The 16,460-nt window shown below is 50.7% G+C and overlaps 5 protein-coding genes across 5 annotated transcripts; 2 read left to right on the top strand and 3 right to left on the bottom strand.

The window, feature by feature from the left end:
* Positions 1–1,352: 1,352 nt before the first annotated feature.
* Positions 1,353–3,941, bottom strand: FIESC28_11547 (uncharacterized protein; the record flags this gene model as incomplete). The annotated part of the gene is made up of 3 exons (XM_031165669.1): positions 1,353–2,880; positions 2,942–3,804; positions 3,897–3,941. The coding sequence occupies 3 exons, from the start codon at positions 3,939–3,941 to the stop codon at positions 1,353–1,355; spliced, it is 2,436 nt and encodes an 811-aa protein (XP_031010276.1).
* A 461-nt stretch (positions 3,942–4,402) lies between these two features.
* Positions 4,403–7,680, bottom strand: FIESC28_11546 (uncharacterized protein; the record flags this gene model as incomplete). Its single annotated transcript, XM_031165668.1, has 2 exons — positions 4,403–5,296; positions 5,344–7,680. The coding sequence occupies 2 exons, from the start codon at positions 7,678–7,680 to the stop codon at positions 4,403–4,405; spliced, it is 3,231 nt and encodes a 1,076-aa protein (XP_031010275.1).
* A 1,395-nt stretch (positions 7,681–9,075) lies between these two features.
* FIESC28_11545 (uncharacterized protein) lies at positions 9,076–10,468 on the top strand (the record flags this gene model as incomplete). Its single annotated transcript, XM_031165667.1, has 4 exons — positions 9,076–9,093; positions 9,210–9,339; positions 9,406–9,541; positions 9,598–10,468. 4 exons carry the CDS (start codon positions 9,076–9,078, stop codon positions 10,466–10,468), a joined length of 1,155 nt encoding a protein of 384 aa, XP_031010274.1.
* Positions 10,469–11,269: 801 nt separating this feature from the next.
* On the top strand, positions 11,270–12,519 carry FIESC28_11544 (uncharacterized protein; the record flags this gene model as incomplete). The annotated part of the gene is made up of 2 exons (XM_031165666.1): positions 11,270–11,961; positions 12,024–12,519. 2 exons carry the CDS (start codon positions 11,270–11,272, stop codon positions 12,517–12,519), a joined length of 1,188 nt encoding a protein of 395 aa, XP_031010273.1.
* Positions 12,520–13,412: 893 nt separating this feature from the next.
* FIESC28_11543 (uncharacterized protein) lies at positions 13,413–13,683 on the bottom strand (the record flags this gene model as incomplete). Its single annotated transcript, XM_031165665.1, has 2 exons — positions 13,413–13,487; positions 13,540–13,683. The coding sequence occupies 2 exons, from the start codon at positions 13,681–13,683 to the stop codon at positions 13,413–13,415; spliced, it is 219 nt and encodes a 72-aa protein (XP_031010272.1).
* Between the last annotated feature and the right edge of the window lie 2,777 nt (positions 13,684–16,460).

Here is a 16,460-nt window from a genome sequence, read left to right as displayed (position 1 = left end):
AGCCGCTTAAAGGGCCACGCAAACACAGACAACCAAAGGCACACATTGCAATCATGGGGCCAGACGCATCCTCTATAGACAAAGCGAGAATAAATGCGAAGAGAGATAGGTCGGCCTCTCCATCGATCTCTCATGGAAAACCTCATGCAACAGCGCAGGGGCTGCCGGACGGTTTGTCAAAACCGCCGTCTGCCAGGGAGTTAGGGAATTCGCAAGTGTTTGGCTCACAAAAGGGGATTTCCAAAAACGTGCGTACAAAGACAAAGAGGTCTCGTTCCAATTTGATCACTTTTGATCCGACCGCCCATAACCCGATCTATTTTGATTCAATAATATACCGACAATCCCGCCTACGTCCACCTCCCGGGATTAAACTATTTTCTCGCATCGTCCAGAAAGGGCTACCCCTATACAAAGGCAAACAGGTCTTTCTGCCTGTGAACCCTGCAATTCACAGGTTGCATAACCGATCACAGCATTGGTATAAAAGGAAGTGTGAAGAGATCAGAAGACGCCCCCGCCGTAAGGCCTGGTTTGGTAAATTCATGGCGAGAAAACGATGGTTACTCGCCGAGGCAAGCAAGGTGGAGGGTAATTCCCAAAACCCCGAGAATGCTGAATACGTACCTCCTTTTAAGCCACCAGAACCCCGAGCCGCCAAGAAAGTCTTGGATTTTGGAGATGTTCCTGAGGAAGAACTACCGGACTATGTACGCAGTAACCCTGCATGGCTTAAGGCCTGTGCCTGGTTCCGAGAGTGCGAGGCAATGGCGGCTGTGCGTAAGCGCCATGTCGACAAGTCGACCAAAGAAGCAGAGCGCTTTTTTCAACAGCTCTGTAGAGGGAATTAACGGCACTGATGTTTGATGGCATCGAGCAATATAGGAGTTTCGAAAGAACTCCCTAGGCTCCGGCGGGATAACAAACATGCAAATAAACAGAAGGATAATTCCAGTACATGATGAAACAGATAAAGAAACGATTACAAAGAACAAACAAAGAACACCAATAGCATCACAAATTGGCTCCGTCGACGTAAGCATGTGATTCTCAGTTTAATTTCAAGATGTTGGCAAGAATTCGCTGCATCTTGCTAGGTATGATACGCATATCGTTCATCTGAATCGGTATGGAATCACGGAAAGACTCAAATGACTACTGGTATTGTTTGTTGTTATATACAATCTATCGCTTAGACATTTTTTCACCCATCCAATAAACGCCCCTCTATCTCTTTGCCATAGCCTGCGCAAAGACCATTAAATACTTTTCACATGTCATTTCAGAACCTCAACTGGTTTCCTTAAATGAAAGCTTGTCTACGAATCGAGGACCGGTGATCGATGCTCGACTTAAATACCCTTGGACAGCAAGTTAAGAGCACTACCAGCAAGGATGAATCCAGCCTGATCCTTGGTGACGGCATGCTTGGTAGGAATGAGAATCTCCTCGCCAGAGCTCTTGGTGACGCGCAGCTGCACATCTCCCTTGCCGCCGTTCTGGAGCATCTCGTAAAGACCGACAGTGGCGACTTCGTCACCAGCAGCGATCTTGTCGTAATCAGCCTCGTTCTCGAAAGTCAGAGGGACGACACCCTGCTTCTTGAGGTTGGTCTCGTGGATACGGGCGAATGACTTGGTCAAGACAACACGGGCACCGAGGTAGCGAGGCTGCAGGGCAGCGTGCTCACGGGCAGAACCCTCGCCATAGTTGTGCTCAGCAACGACCAGCCACTCCTGGCCGCGGTCTTTCCAGAGTTGACCAAGCTCGGGGATGGTGTGCTTGGAACCGTCAAGATCGTAGGCGGCGTTAACCTCGCCAGTCTCCTTGTTGATGGCGGTGTTGAGGGTGTTGGTGCTGATGTTGGGCAGGTGACCCTTGTACTTGAGCCAAGGGCCAGCGGCAGAGATAGTGTCAGTGGTGCACTTGCCGGTAACCTTGACGAGAACGCGAAGGCCTGAGAGGTCGGATGAGGGGAAAGGAGGGAAGGGATCGAGGAAGGCCAGACGCTCAGAGGTAGGAGAGATGGCAATCTTGGCGTTAGGGTCAGGGGCTTGGGACAGAACACCCAACTCAGCGTTGCCAGACTCGAAAGGGGTCTGGGGACCCTCGAGACCGTGGGGTGGTGAGAACTTGAAGTCCTTGCCATCGGGGGTCTTGAGGCTGTCAGTCACAGGGTTGAAGGTGGTAGAACCAGCGAAAGCCATGGCAGTAACGATCTCGGGAGAAGCGAGGAAGTTCATGGTATCGGGGTTGCCATCGTTACGACCGCGGAAGTTTCGGTTGTATGAGGTCAAGATAGCGTTGCTGGTACCCTTCTCAATGCCATCCTGTCGCTTCCACTGGCCGATACAGGGTCCACAGGCGTTAGAGAGAACAATACCACCAGCCTCTTGGAAAGTCTCAAGGGTGCCGTCACGCTCGAGAGTAGCACGGATCTGCTCACTTCCAGGGGTGATGTAGAAATCAGCAGCAGGCTTAAGACCGGCCTGCTTGGCGTCCTTGAGCAAGCTCTCGACTCGGGTCATATCCTCGTAGGAACTGTTGGTACAGCTACCGATAAGGCCAGCAGAGAGGACTTGAGGCCATTCCTGCTCCTTAACAACCTCCTTGAACTTGGAGAGGGGGGTGGCCAGATCGGGAGTAAAAGGTCCATTAATGTGAGGCTCGAGAGTGGAGAGGTCGATGGTGATAAGGTCGTCATATTCGGCGCCCTCATCAGCCTTGAACTGCCATCGAGCATCGGGGTCAGAACTGTTGCTGGCAAAGCTCTCGAGAGCCTCAATGTTCTTGTTTGCCTGCGATCGTCGAGTAGAGTCAAGGTATCTTGCTGAAGCCTGTGTGTAGGGGAAGATAGAGGTAGTGGCACCAACTTCAGCACTAAGGAACGAGTTAGCGTAAGGCCCAAGATTCATATCGATGTTGTTGAGACTGAACTTACCCCATGTTGCAGATAGTGGCCATTCCAGTTGCGCTTAGGCTGTCAACACCCTCACCAAAGTACTCAATGATGGAGCCTGTACCGCCACGGACAGTAAGGTGGCCAGCGAGACGGAGAATGACATCCTTGGGAGAGGCCCAGTTACTCAGCTTGCCAACAAGGTGCACACCGAGAACCTTGGGAGCCTTAAGTTCCCAAGGAGCACCGACAAGAGCCTCAACAGCATCGGCACCTCCAACACCGATAGTAATGGTAGAAAGACCACCAGCGTTGGGGCTGTGAGAATCGGTACCAAGCATCATCAATCCAGGAAGGGCGTAGTTCTCAAGAACAGTCTGATGAATGATACCAGCTCCGGGAGGCCAGAAGTCCATTCCGTACTTGCGCGCCGCAGACTCAAGGAAGTCAAAAACCTCCTTGTTAGTCTGAATACCAGCGGACAAATCATCTTCAGCACCCTTAGATCCAACAATCAAGTGGTCACAGTGAATGCTTGCGGGAATAGCAGGCTTGGCGAGGTTACAGGACATGAACTGAAGAATAGCCATCTGGGCGGAAGCGTCCTGCATGTTGACACGGTCAGGGTTGAGGCGCAGGTTGGCCTTGCCACGGATGTCTCGTCCATTCTCAGTGTTGCTGAGCAGGGACTCCTCGGGGTTGTCGAGATGGCTGTAGAGGATCTTCTCAGCGAGAGTCAAACGCTGCTTGCCGAGCACACGACGAACATCAGTGTACTTGGTGTAGAGCTTCTCGTAGGTGGGTGGGAGGGACTTGGCGGTAGAAAAGTTCCTTCGTGAGTTCTTGTTGGAAGAAAGAACGGCAGTCGATCGGATAGCGTTAGGACCAGAGCGTCGCAGCAATTGCTATACAAGTTGAGTCAGTCACAATGATTTCGTTGTTGTATTACACCGGAGGGCCAATTGAGATAGAAGTTGTGTTGGAGGTAATCACTTACCGTCATGGCACCGCCTGAGCGGCTGGCAACCTCCATTGAAACCATGTTGGGCGATACACGGCGACTATGAAGGATAAGTTTTCGGGTTCTCCTTCCAATGTTGAAATAAAATGCAGTTCCCTTGTCCGTTTGGTGTAACTCATTGGTGGGGGCGAGATCGGGGTGGAATTTTTTAGCCAATTGTCAATTCACGGCAGCGGATTGGAGATCGAGACTTTAGATCCGGGGGATGTGGGGCCTCATTTGTCCGAACACCGGCGGGGAAGCGTCTAAGTCATCCGCTATCATCCGCTTCTGCTTCAACGGTCTTGAATCAGATAAAATATAATGGCTTGTACGCCTGATTAAAAACCGTGAATTATCTATCATACACATATATTCTTTATATTGGAGCATCAAGTGCAGTTTGCTCGTTCTTCCCATTACCAAGAGCTGCCGTCCATTCGCCTTAACCAGACTTGTCGGTCGAAACAACCGATCATCATTCTTGTTCAAATACATGCCTTCTAATACGAGACAGCTCCGTCTGCATCTTCTAGCCAAAGGGCTGCCAAATCCTTCGCGAGTCCCAATCGTAACTTTCGGAGGACATCTTCGCCCTTGCTTGTTGCAATCCAGCCCTTCCTCCAATCCCATCCTCTGTTGACCTTTGCTCCAGCGGAGATCGACTTGTGCAAGTGATTCACCAACATGGTGCTTCCGGTCATCATGAAACTTCCGCCTAGACCACCTGTTGATTTGGCCATTAGGCCCTGCGGTGTAGAGCCCTTCAGGCCTTGTGCAGATGCCAGCACAAGGTTGAAAAAGTCATCGCACGCTGAGTAAACTCGATCACCAACTGTCTGAAGATCTTCAATGGCCTTGAGTAGAACATCGATTTGTGAAAGTGTGACAACGGCCGGCGACTGGTTGATGAAAACGGTGGCCTCGCCCAGGAGAGCCAAGAGGAAATCCTCACTCACTACTGCATCCCTGCTTTCGTCATAGAGTCCACCACGAATATTGTCATCGGAGCTGGAGATGACAGCCACCAACGCGGACGCAGCCTGCTTCTTCATCTTCAAAGCTTTAGTTGGTGAGATGTTATCGAAGTCTTCAGCATCGCGGAGCTCGTAAAACTTGCGTAGTGTAGCATAGCCACTAAGCATTCGACCGAGCAGCTGGGCTGCTTCCAGATCTTGCTTGGCACGCTTCTCCAAAGTCTCGGTTCGCTTTCGTAATAAGTCCTTCAATTCATGGTCAAGATCCTTCTCTGAAGGATAGACTGTAGACTGGACAAGCGAGTAAGACATGAGTAGGTTCAGTACCTCACGAACCTTGTCCGATCGGTGAGACAGTGCATAGTACCAAAGCGCCTCGCCGTAGCGATGAGACTCCTTGGAAAGAATCTCTGCAAATGTCTGTCTCAGGTTAGCTAGGATCAGTGATGTGATTGGATTTTTCTTACCTCTGCTGTTTCCTCGGCGTAGTTGATCATGCCGAGATCGTTCAGTATCGCCCAGATTTTATCAACAGTCGGGCCCGAGTTCTCGTTGAGGGTCTCGAGAAGATCCCTAAGAAGCTCGCCGACGGTTTCTTCTGACTTCTCCGGCGAGTCCATTCGACCCAAGACCTGAATGGCCATTTCCCATCCGTCACGCTCTGGTGACAATTGCTCTATTCCTGCCAGTTCCCTAGCGTACAGGACAAGGGTTGTGTCTTTGATGCCTTCGAGCTCGTCAGGTCCTGGCTGAGTCACGCCTAGAAGCGCAAGATCGTCCATATCGAGACTATCAGTAGGGAACAAGCTGGGGACGTCAGGGGCGGGTAGCCATTCACCAAGAGAGGCAACTTCCGCCACGGTGCATGCCAGAGGCAATGACCATATTCTCAAGAAACCCAGCACGGCGTTAACGTTGCCTTCAAATGCAGAGGCCACTGCAACCTCGACGGGGTTCATGACATTAGGATTGAGGTCTGATTGAATCACCATATGGAAGGCAGTTGCCAGTCGATCAAAGTAGTCCTCGGAGCCAGCAAAGCGGGACGACGCTCGCAATTGCGACTGCGAAAGTCTAAGTGCTTTATGGCGTTGGTTTCCGTCGTCCCACCATCCGAAGAGACCTATCGTCGCCTCACACCAATCCTGGGCGACTTCCATAATGTCTTCATGGTTTCCGAGCATGATACCATACACGGTCTGCAGGTTTTCGTAGATATCCCAGGGGATCTGGCTTGATGCCTTTCGAGCCATTGACGATAGTGATTGTGGTTGAGGGTTGAATTCATCGTCCATCAAATCTTGCACATCCTGCTCTTTTCCTTCCGCAAACAGAGTCATTCGGTTCAGAGAGCCGCGGGCCTGGATTCGGAAAAGAGTCCAGTTGCTATTCCAGATATCCCATTCCGATCTCACAGCCGGACATTGGTCCAGGATGTCGGCAGTAGCAGCAGCGAACCGTCTGACGTTCTCGAGCGATTTGCCTATGTATGCATACTCACCTCGAGGGCCCCGTCGAACATGCTCCCAACCAGCGTTTCTCAAGAGCTGAGACGCACTTCCGACATCTCCACGAAGCAGAGAGCATCGCACAGTCTGCCAAAATAGACTATGGCATGCAGGGCTAGGGTTGTGGCGACTGATATCGCGAACTTGGTCGGGATAGAGATTGTGGCTGTTCTGCATCCAATCGAACATGATCTCGGGTAAAGGCGGTGTCTTCTCCTCCTCGGTATTGGTGTCGAATCGAGTGTGGTGCATACGGAGTATCAGTTGAGCAATGTAAGCAGCCTTCTCAAATGGCTGTGTATTGAGCCCGGGGCCAACTGAAGCGAAATCCTCTCCTTCTGGTTGGGGAAGCCCGTCCACGCATCTGTTCCATAACTGAGTAAGGCGGAATGTGATGTTGGATAGAGAGTTGTCCATCTTTTCAACATCTTCTTCGGGTCCAACTCCTTCTTCGTACAGTCGACATACGAGTTCTTCGGTGTCGAGAATCATGTCTTCAGGCTCAACAATTTGGGCGGGATCAAATTGATTATATAAGTTCTTGGCGATCGATGCGAATTGGAAACCCTCCTGGCGGCCCGACATGCCGAGATGGGCTGAAGTTTGTCTAAAGATGCTTTCTGCTTCTCTGCGCACTCGAGTTGTCGCGGCCGGGGTATTAAGCACCATGAGGTCGGACTCGTCTCCAATCATGGGCTGGCCGTAAGGTCGGTCGTCATGTCTCATGTTGAGAAACATATCGGGCTCTTCAGAGCTTTCGCGCTCGAACACTGGCTCTTCCTCCTCATATTCGTCCTCCTCCCCATCATCAGCAATATCCTGGTCGATGTATTTCTCGATCTCGGCATCGACTTCACGTGGGCGGTCATCTGGAGCCGCAGACATTCGGAAAAGGTTACCTCGAGGTGGCGGAAGCTCCATCTCCTCCTCAACATCTTGCTCTTCGTCCTCATCTTCCTCATCGGCAGCGCTAAATTGACGACTCAGTCCCGAAGGTTGTCGTCCTCTTATCGACCGACCAAGTGGGTGGTTGCTTGAGATGCTATCCCGCCCGAAAAGATTCCTTCCGGATCCAGTGTTGGATACCCCAAAGCTGAGAGGCTTAGTATCGGTCATGCCACCAAACAGAGAACTTGATGGTGCGCCGGCCGGTGTGTAAGAGGGAGCCGAGGATGGTGGTGGTGGTCCACCAGGAGTTGTCGAAGGATGTTCGCCGACATCATCCTCATACCTGCCGGGGGTCGATGGTACTGGGCTATTAGGTGGGCTGGAGTCCACGACGAATCGAAAAGCCATGATGCGAAGAAGCTATGCTGCGAGAGCTCTTCAAGCTTCAGATTTAGGTCGACCGACTCGGCGCGTCGAGACAGCTAGTCTTTCGCTATTGATGGTATATTTTGCGCTATGTTTGCATACGATGAGTGTGTTCTTGGCGATGCGACGGATGGTAAATTGGGTGCAATGTTGAGTTACAGCTTTTTCTGTTTGCTGAAGCTGAACGCGCTTTGGATATTTTTTGGAGCTATCGCGATGGGTAACACGCGCCGCGGTTTATCCGGCGCCGTCACCCCTGCCTATGACATTTGTTTCTCTTTGTTCTCAAAGCAATCCAAGCTCATTCAAATAAGATTTTTGGCGAATGGATCATTGTTGTTTTCAATTGGTGATTTGAAAGTATCGCTGTTCATGCTGTGTTTGTCTCCAAACTCTACCTACTTTTATTCCAGAACTCGTATACGTGAATCCGATTCACTCGTTAAATGCCATGCAGCTAGCAATATGAGGCTCTGATGATCAGCGTCCACATTGAATACTTATTCAATTCCATTGGCAAAGCCACCACCGTGATGTTACTTGGCAATAGGTCGGTCGTATTCAAATCGGAACATAATGTGAGAACATCCACGGATGGTGGAGTTAGGTCGTCCGCGATGCTTGCATGGGAAGCATGTGTGTTGCTTCTTGTGACATTCTCGAGATGTTCTAAGAGAATCTCTTATCTTCTTCTCCCGAAGACTCGGCTCTAGGTCCGCTTTAACCTCAACTTGAAGACAATTAACGTGATCACCAACAGCCAAATGGCAGTGGGCACGGAGTTGTACGGGAGGTCTTCCGACCCCGTGAAGCAATGAGAGCCTCTCATCTTGACTCACTGGCCGGCGCTGAATGAACCGCCGACGGCCGGATCGGTCTCATCTGCCGAAGGAAGTGATGGAAGACCCCGCTTTTGTCTCTCCTCAGTGTCTCGTCCGTGAGGTTGTTTGGCTATCTTTACCAATTATTTCGGCCTCGACACCAATGGCGCAGAACCTTGGCACGCCCAGCAAGCCTCTCCGCACCATATTTCTCACGTAAACAGAGGCAAACGGAGCGTCATAGGCCCAATGAGCGATAATCTCATGTCCGAAGCCGCCTCAGGTTACCTATCTCAGTCCGGATGTGGATTTGAGCTCCAATTGCGGGGTACGCAACCACGCACCGGAGTAGCTCGGTGATCGGGATCTGAACGCGGGCGGGTTCCCTACTCTTTTCTATGCCTACATAAACAGTTTCCTGGAAACGGGTCAAGCTTCCATTCAACCTTCTAAAGCCCCATCATCCCCTTTAAATTGTTTGTCTTCCTGTCTGTTATACCATTCTTCTTTCCTTCTTCGACATACAATCTCCATCCCACCTCACAACACCATCATAATGTCTACCGTTGGCAAGGTATGTTACATTAGCAAGCTCTCTCTTCTTCTCTCCCTACCCCTCACCATCACAGAAGCCCCGCTGTGCATGATGATGCGAAACCTTTGGGAACAGAATACTGATGCCATTGCCAGCCCATTACTTGTAAGGCCGCCGTTGCCTGGGAGGCCGGCAAGCCTCTCTCCATTGAGGATATCGAGGTCGCTCCCCCCAGGGCCAACGAGGTCCGAATTCAGATCTACTACACTGGTGTTTGCCACACAGGTATGTTCTTTTACCCGCGTCATCAAGCTGTCAAAGCTCCGTAGACAGACAACTAATGCTTACCAGATGCCTACACACTCTCCGGCAAGGATCCCGAGGGTGCTTTCCCTATTGTCCTCGGTCACGAGGGCGCTGGTATCGTTGAGTCCATTGGTGAGGGCGTCACCAACGTCAAGCCTGGCGACCACGTCGTCGCTCTTTAGTACGTCTTATTCTTACCTCGACCATTCTCGCATCATCTAACCAGTTTCCCAACAGCACCCCTGAGTGCAAGGAGTGCAAGTTCTGCAAGTCCGGAAAGACCAACCTTTGCGGCAAGATCCGAGCCACCCAGGGTAAGGGTCTGATGCCCGACGGCACCTCTCGATTCAAGTGCAAGGGCAAGGATCTCCTCCACTTCATGGGAACCTCCACCTTCTCCCAGTACACCGTCGTCGCCGATATCTCCGTCGTTGCCATTGAGCACGATGCTCCCATGGACCGAACCTGCCTTCTCGGTTGCGGTATCACCACCGGTTACGGTGCTGCTACCATCACCGCCAACGTCCAGGAGGGTGACAACGTTGCTATCTTCGGTGCTGGCTGCGTCGGTCTCTCAGTCGTCCAGGGTGCTGCCGCTCGCAAGGCTGGCAAGATCATTGTTGTCGACGTCAACCCATCCAAGAAGGAGTGGGGTGACAAGTTCGGTGCTACTCACTTCGTGAACCCCACCGAGCTCGGTGACCAGTCCATCCAGGACAAGCTTATTGAGATGACCGACGGTGGTTGCGACTACACCTTCGACTGCACTGGTAACGTTGGTGTCATGCGTGCTGCCCTCGAGGCCTGCCACAAGGGTTGGGGTGAGTCCATCGTCATCGGTGTTGCTGCCGCTGGCCAGGAGATCTCCACCCGACCATTCCAGCTTGTTACCGGCCGAGTGTGGCGAGGATGTGCTTTCGGTGGTGTCAAGGGCCGTTCTCAACTGAACGAGCTCGTTGCCGACTACAAGAAGGGTGACCTCAAGGTCGACGAGTTCATCACCCACCGCAAGACTCTCGGCGAGATCAACAACGCCTTTGAGACAATGAAGCAGGGTGACTGCATCCGTGCTGTCGTCGACATGCAGAAGCTCGAGCCCAAGATTTAATGACCTAAAATGTAGTATAAATGAATGATAATCAAAATTTTATGTTGAATGACAAAACCAGTTTCCTCAAATTGCGTCGGCGAGCTGCTATTAATATGTGACAGTCCTGAGAACCTTGATAGACAATTCAACGCAATATGACCGGTGTAATTGATACAGTGTTGTATGGGATCCGTACCTACGGCCCGCTGATATTCATGAGGTGTTATATGAAGCTATGGATGTTCAGTTTGCGTGTAAGTCCCGTCCAAATATAAGCCAGTGAAAGTGGAATAGAAAACGACAAGGATGTAATTTAGACTATCCGTACAGTCCTCTAGGTATTGAATAACTAGTGACTAGAGCTAATGATATTACAACAGGCAACATATGAGCCTTTGGCTGCGTCAAGACTTACACAGCACCTTGATGGTCATGATACTCGATTCTCAAGATACCTACCTGGGAGCTCATCAATAGTCGATTCGGACATCACATAGCAGGTTCTAAGAGGGTTGCAAGCACTCCGTCGGTTTCTCGGAATTTATTCATTCGATTGCAAATTCATTAATAACTCAAACGATCTAATAGTTGACCGATCAATTGACTTATTTAGCATATCTTTAGTCTTGCATAATAGCTTAAGCAGACTCTACTTGAAATCCGGGGTATCTCCACTGCATATGTCCATCGTCTACTAGAGTGGGGCCGTTTGGTAATCCACTCGATGTCATTTGCCTAAGGGGTTCCATGACGAGTCGCGACTGGAAGATAATCTACAATATCCCAGTTCAACAATCGGAATACCGAGAATCTGACAGAATGCGCTCGTCAAGAATATCAAAAGACACCTCGAAGCTATTCGATCGCGTAAAAGAATCATCCTCACCACCGAGACGAGTTACAAGATCTGCCTTGGCGAAATTCGCTTTCGCATCGACAGAAGAGACCAAACCTGCAGTCGGCGACATCGAAGATATTGGAGGTCCTATTCGAAAACGAAAACGAGCTACGGCGGTCAAGACGGAAGTCGCAACATCTCCTCAAGCCGTCAAGTCCGAACCTGTTGACGAAGACCTCGATGCCATCCCATCACCCCCAGCAAGGGCGCGCCGCGTTCGCAAGCCCGCCCGCAAAGCTACCGATGCGACGACCGGCACCATAAAGATAGAACCGCCGTCGGGTTGGGAGGAAATGTATGATACTGTCAGAAAGATGAGGGCGCCGGGCGGACGAGCCCACGGTGCGGCCGTTGACACAATGGGTTGCGAACGCTTGGCAGACAAAAACGCATCGCCGAAAGATCAAAGGTTTCATACATTGGTGGCGCTCATGCTGTCGAGTCAGACAAAAGACACGGTAAATGCCGTTGTCATGAGAAAACTACAAACTGAGCTGCCACCGTTTGAGCCGGGTGCGCCTCCAGGTCTAAACCTAAATAACGTTCTGGCGATCGATCCCAAGATTCTGAATGAATTCATCTGGGCTGTTGGCTTTCACAACAATAAGACAAAGTTTGTGCTACCGCCATCGGCATATATTGTCAAGGACCAAGGTTTGGCTGACTTTCATGCAGGTATATCAAGCAGACGGCCGAGATCCTCCGCGATCAATGGGACGGCGATATCCCTGACACGATCGAGGGCCTCGTATCACTACCAGGCGTCGGTCCCAAGATGGGCTATCTGTGTTTGTCGGTAGCATGGGGAAAGCATCTGGGGATTGGTGTTGATGTACATGTACACCGTATCACGAACCTCTGGGGTTGGCACAAAACCAAGAACCCAGAGGAGACTCGTACGACTCTCCAGTCATGGCTACCACAAGACCGATGGCACGAAATCAATCATCTTCTTGTAGGATTGGGACAGTCAGTATGTTTACCTGTTGGGCGCAAATGCGGCGAATGCGATCTTGGCCTAGAAGGACTATGCAAGGCTGCGGATCGAGCAAAAGTGTCGGCAGGTCGAAAGATCAAAGCCGAGGGTCTAGAACTGGAGGCTCAAAATGGTGCAGTAGTCAAGACGGAGGTTTCACAAGACATTGTGAAAGAGGAGGGTGATATTGCATGATGAGGACCTCTCACCTCTCACTGACATTCGATGATTGACCCCCATCCTCGGCCCCGCCCCCGGAACCAACCACCCCCATAATAAATCCCCAGGATCGAGTTGGCTACAGAAGTTGCTGGCAGGAGACGATTTGACCACGTGTATGAGGCCTTGTGAAGGTTAGCGCTGAGAAGTGACATCTGAAAGAGCATCTTTGGGGTGCATTGATACCCATTGATACCCTATTGTCCGCCGTTATTTAATGATTAGTCTTTTCACAAAGGACTCTCGTGGTCTAGCCTCGATGGCGCTATCGAGTAAACGACCCAGACGGATGCTCACGAGATCAACGCTGCATCCCGATACGATATCGGAGATAAGCCGGCGAAATACAGCAGGGTCTCCTTTCGCTTTTCGCAAAGTCGCATCCAACACGGCCAGGCTCGAGCAACACGTAATCAAAGCCAAGACTACCGATCGTCAGTCCATTCTGAGTCAAGCAATGTCACCGCTTCTGCGCATGTCGGTTTGAACGAATTCGTTCAATGATCGCCATATTCCAAGTATTCGCACGACTCAATCAATGATGAACACATTTCATGCAATGGATAAGTGAAGAAAGAATTGATTTAATGCAGACCCCGCTAGAAATAAGGGAGAACTATGTCCCCAAGACATATCCAGTACGCCATCGCACCCTCAACTGAGAAAAAGAAATATACAATGGCGGATTAACGCCCTGCATCTCATCTCATGCAGATGCTGTCTCGAAATCCAATCCCATCGTTACGTCGTGGCCGCCAAGAGTTGCGCATCGTGGACTTTGGGAGTGACGCCGACCTCCAGTCCGAAACCCATCTGGTGGGAGAATAAGGTAGGTAGGTAGATAGTGAATCTGAATCTCGTTGGTCGATTTACACGCCCCGGATAACCTGGGTTCGCTCGGCCTCGAGTTGTGCAGCGTTGCGCTCGTGAGACTGCTTCTTACACTGGGGGTTTTGTTAGTCGAGGTCCACAACATGGATCAACGTTGAAACTTACATCCTCGAGACCAGTGCACTTGTGGTCTTCTAGTAGACGGTGCTTGCCGCAGAAGTGGCCTTGGCAAAAGGTGCAGTCGCCGACGATGCGCTGAGCAGGCTCGCGGCAAGTGGCGGCGGTGCAACGGATTCGCTTAGGAGGCATGATGTTGGTAGTTTGGTTGTAGAAAGTAAAAAGATTTGATGAAAGCCGCAGATGTTTATACTCGTAGAAGACGGTGAGTATGTAAGATGACGGTGAGCGACGAGAGAGCGGTAAGAAGTTGGTTGAGTTGGGATAGATGGGTTTGGTCTAATAGTGACTTGGAGATAAAGTGAAGGCGTCTATCGAAAACCGTGGAAAGCAGAAGATGGAACCAAAGATTCACGCAACGACCTCGACCGAGAAATGGATTGTTGATTGTTCAAAGCAAAGAAACAGTAACACTTGTTGAGAAAGGGACCAGGCCAGGTCTTTATAACAAGAGGCGAGGCAAGGCGGCTGATGAATGAATCATGCCTTGGTGGAGCCCAGAAGCCGGTCGGTTCGCCTCCAGCTCTACGTTGTCGCTCTTGTCTGTCTGTCTCTCACCACATTCACAGCCATGACCATGGTCCATGTCCGGGGCAGGGGTGTGAGGGCGTGTGCTTGTAACGAAATTGTTTACATTGCCTTGTCACACAGTGTATGTAATTATGGGAATTGGATGCTCTCTCTGCTCGGATACAGGCACGAAACCTAAGCAAGCTTACAACAACGTTGAGCTGGAGCAGCCACCCGTTTACACATGCACTGCATATGCATAAGGTACGATATATTGTATGTCCTGTAATTGACAACCCATACTATACTTACTATACGCATGAGTGTTCTAGATGGGCATCTTGTTAGAGACATATTCCAAGACAATTCGTATTTCCAACCTGGTTTGCAACAGGCGCAGAGACGATCAATGATGAATGACAAAGACAACAAGGCAGAAACTCGTGGAATCATAACGTACACCCCCTCCAATGTGTCTCTTGTCTCTCTGTCCCGTCTTTTTGGCTTAGGCTTGGCTTTCCCATCCGTGGCTGGAGCCTGGCGGTTCAACGGGCCACTTTTACCCGCAGAGGTCTTGTTGGATGGAATGGTCTTGATGTGGTCCAAGGCCGGAATCAACAAGACGAGAGGCGAAGAAAAAGGGTCGAGGGTTCAGGTTCACTGCGCGAGGCTCCGAAAGCGGTGGAGGTCTTGGGTACGGGTCTCTGGAACGGGCGGGGCCCCTGTAAGTGCACTGTATTTACAGTGCAGTCACAGGCTTGGAAGAAGGGTCCGGGGGGTGTGACGTCGATCGGGCGGGCGAACAAACTTGCATTTTCCCTTTCCAACCCGAGGCAGAGGCAGGAGAAAAACCTACGGGTACAGTTACAATTGAGGCCGACAATGACGGCAGATGGGGCACCTATTGCACCAAGATTGTCACTGTAACTCTTACAGTACAGTACAGCACTGGCTGAGACTCATCTGGTCTTGCTGTCAATCAATCTCTTTCAGTCTGTGCATCCTTGTCATTCAGTGCATTATTCAACTTTTCTTGTTATTGACTGTTGCGTTGCTCTGGCTGGGTCTGTTACACAGCTGAGACATGCTAAACAAGTGTTCAATGGCTTCTCATCGCAATCACCATCAACATCACCGTGCTCTCCTATCTAAAAGCATCCTTCGACCCTCATCAAGTCTTGTCCAAACGCTTATCGCCGCGACTGGCGCTCGACCTAAATGGGGACCTTCATCCACGTTTCCAGCTAAGTTAGTGGCTACGGTACGGTAGAGCTGAGTATACTACAGTACAACGTGACTGATCCCTTGCTTGAACCAGACCTTCGTATCCACGAGGTCTAGGCCACCACGGCCTACGTAACGCCCAACATCACATTACCACAGTTGAGCTTCACTGTTCTCCAGTGTCGACGAAACCCGAGAAATCCCTGGGGTTCCATGTTGTGCAACATTTGGTTTTTCTTAGCGATGGACCGAGACCAGTTCAAGGGTCGTACCTTGCCAATGCCTGCTACCCTGCATTCAGCAGGTGTCTCATCGCTAATCGTTTAGAGGCAAAGGAATCAAAAAACATGGCTCTAATGCATGGGGATCGACCGCTCAACAAGCACGAGCACCCATCAAGGACGGGCTGGGCGGTCGGTAATGCACAGCGAGACTCAAGGTCAAGTTAGCCACTAGCCACAGCATCATTGGTAGCCAAAGCGCTCTTCGGAGCCGGGGGCGGACGAGTCAGGTCTAGCCTAGGCGCATCTTGCACCATGAATCGGCTGGATATAGCAGTCAGATGCACTGAGTGCATGTATCGACATTCGGTTCAGGCGGTTACAAGAATAGGCGGTGGGAGTTGTTCGATAGGCTATACTTAGTTGAAGAGAACCAACAGCAATAACGCCTGACTATCCTAGCAATTCTCTCATCTCATTTCGCGATATTGAGGAGACAAGAGAAGTACGCCTCATTAATCAATAAGATTTCAGTTCCTCATGCTGATCTCTTCTTACATGTGGGGGCACCAACTATTTCAGATGAACAGTTGAAAGGAATGACGCCAAACCAATGGATCTATACGTCAATACCGACTTGACTACGTATTGAAGCTACAAAAATAAGGTGCAGTCACCGGCAGCTAAAGGTTTTAGTTGGATTGATTACGACTGCATGAGAATTGAGAGTAAGTTTGTTGCTGTAGAATGCTCGACCGACGCCTTGCATGAAAGAGTTGGCCGATTCACCGGCAGATAAAACGATCGGCAGCATACAGCGCTCAGTCTCAGTCTCAGTCAGTCTCAGATATCCTTCCCATTCCGTGGCATGTTCGAGCCGTCCGGCGTCCTCGGTATTCCATGTCTCCGGGAAAGCTCAAGCAGCCCCCGTGCATCTTCCGGGGACGCCGGGCC

This window comes from Fusarium coffeatum, assembly GCF_003316985.1.
Source record: "Fusarium coffeatum strain FIESC_28 chromosome Unknown BRIP53273_contig_426, whole genome shotgun sequence".
In the NCBI taxonomy this organism is placed as follows: Eukaryota; Fungi; Ascomycota; class Sordariomycetes; order Hypocreales; family Nectriaceae; genus Fusarium; species Fusarium coffeatum.
This window is presented reverse-complemented; position numbering and strand designations above follow the sequence as displayed.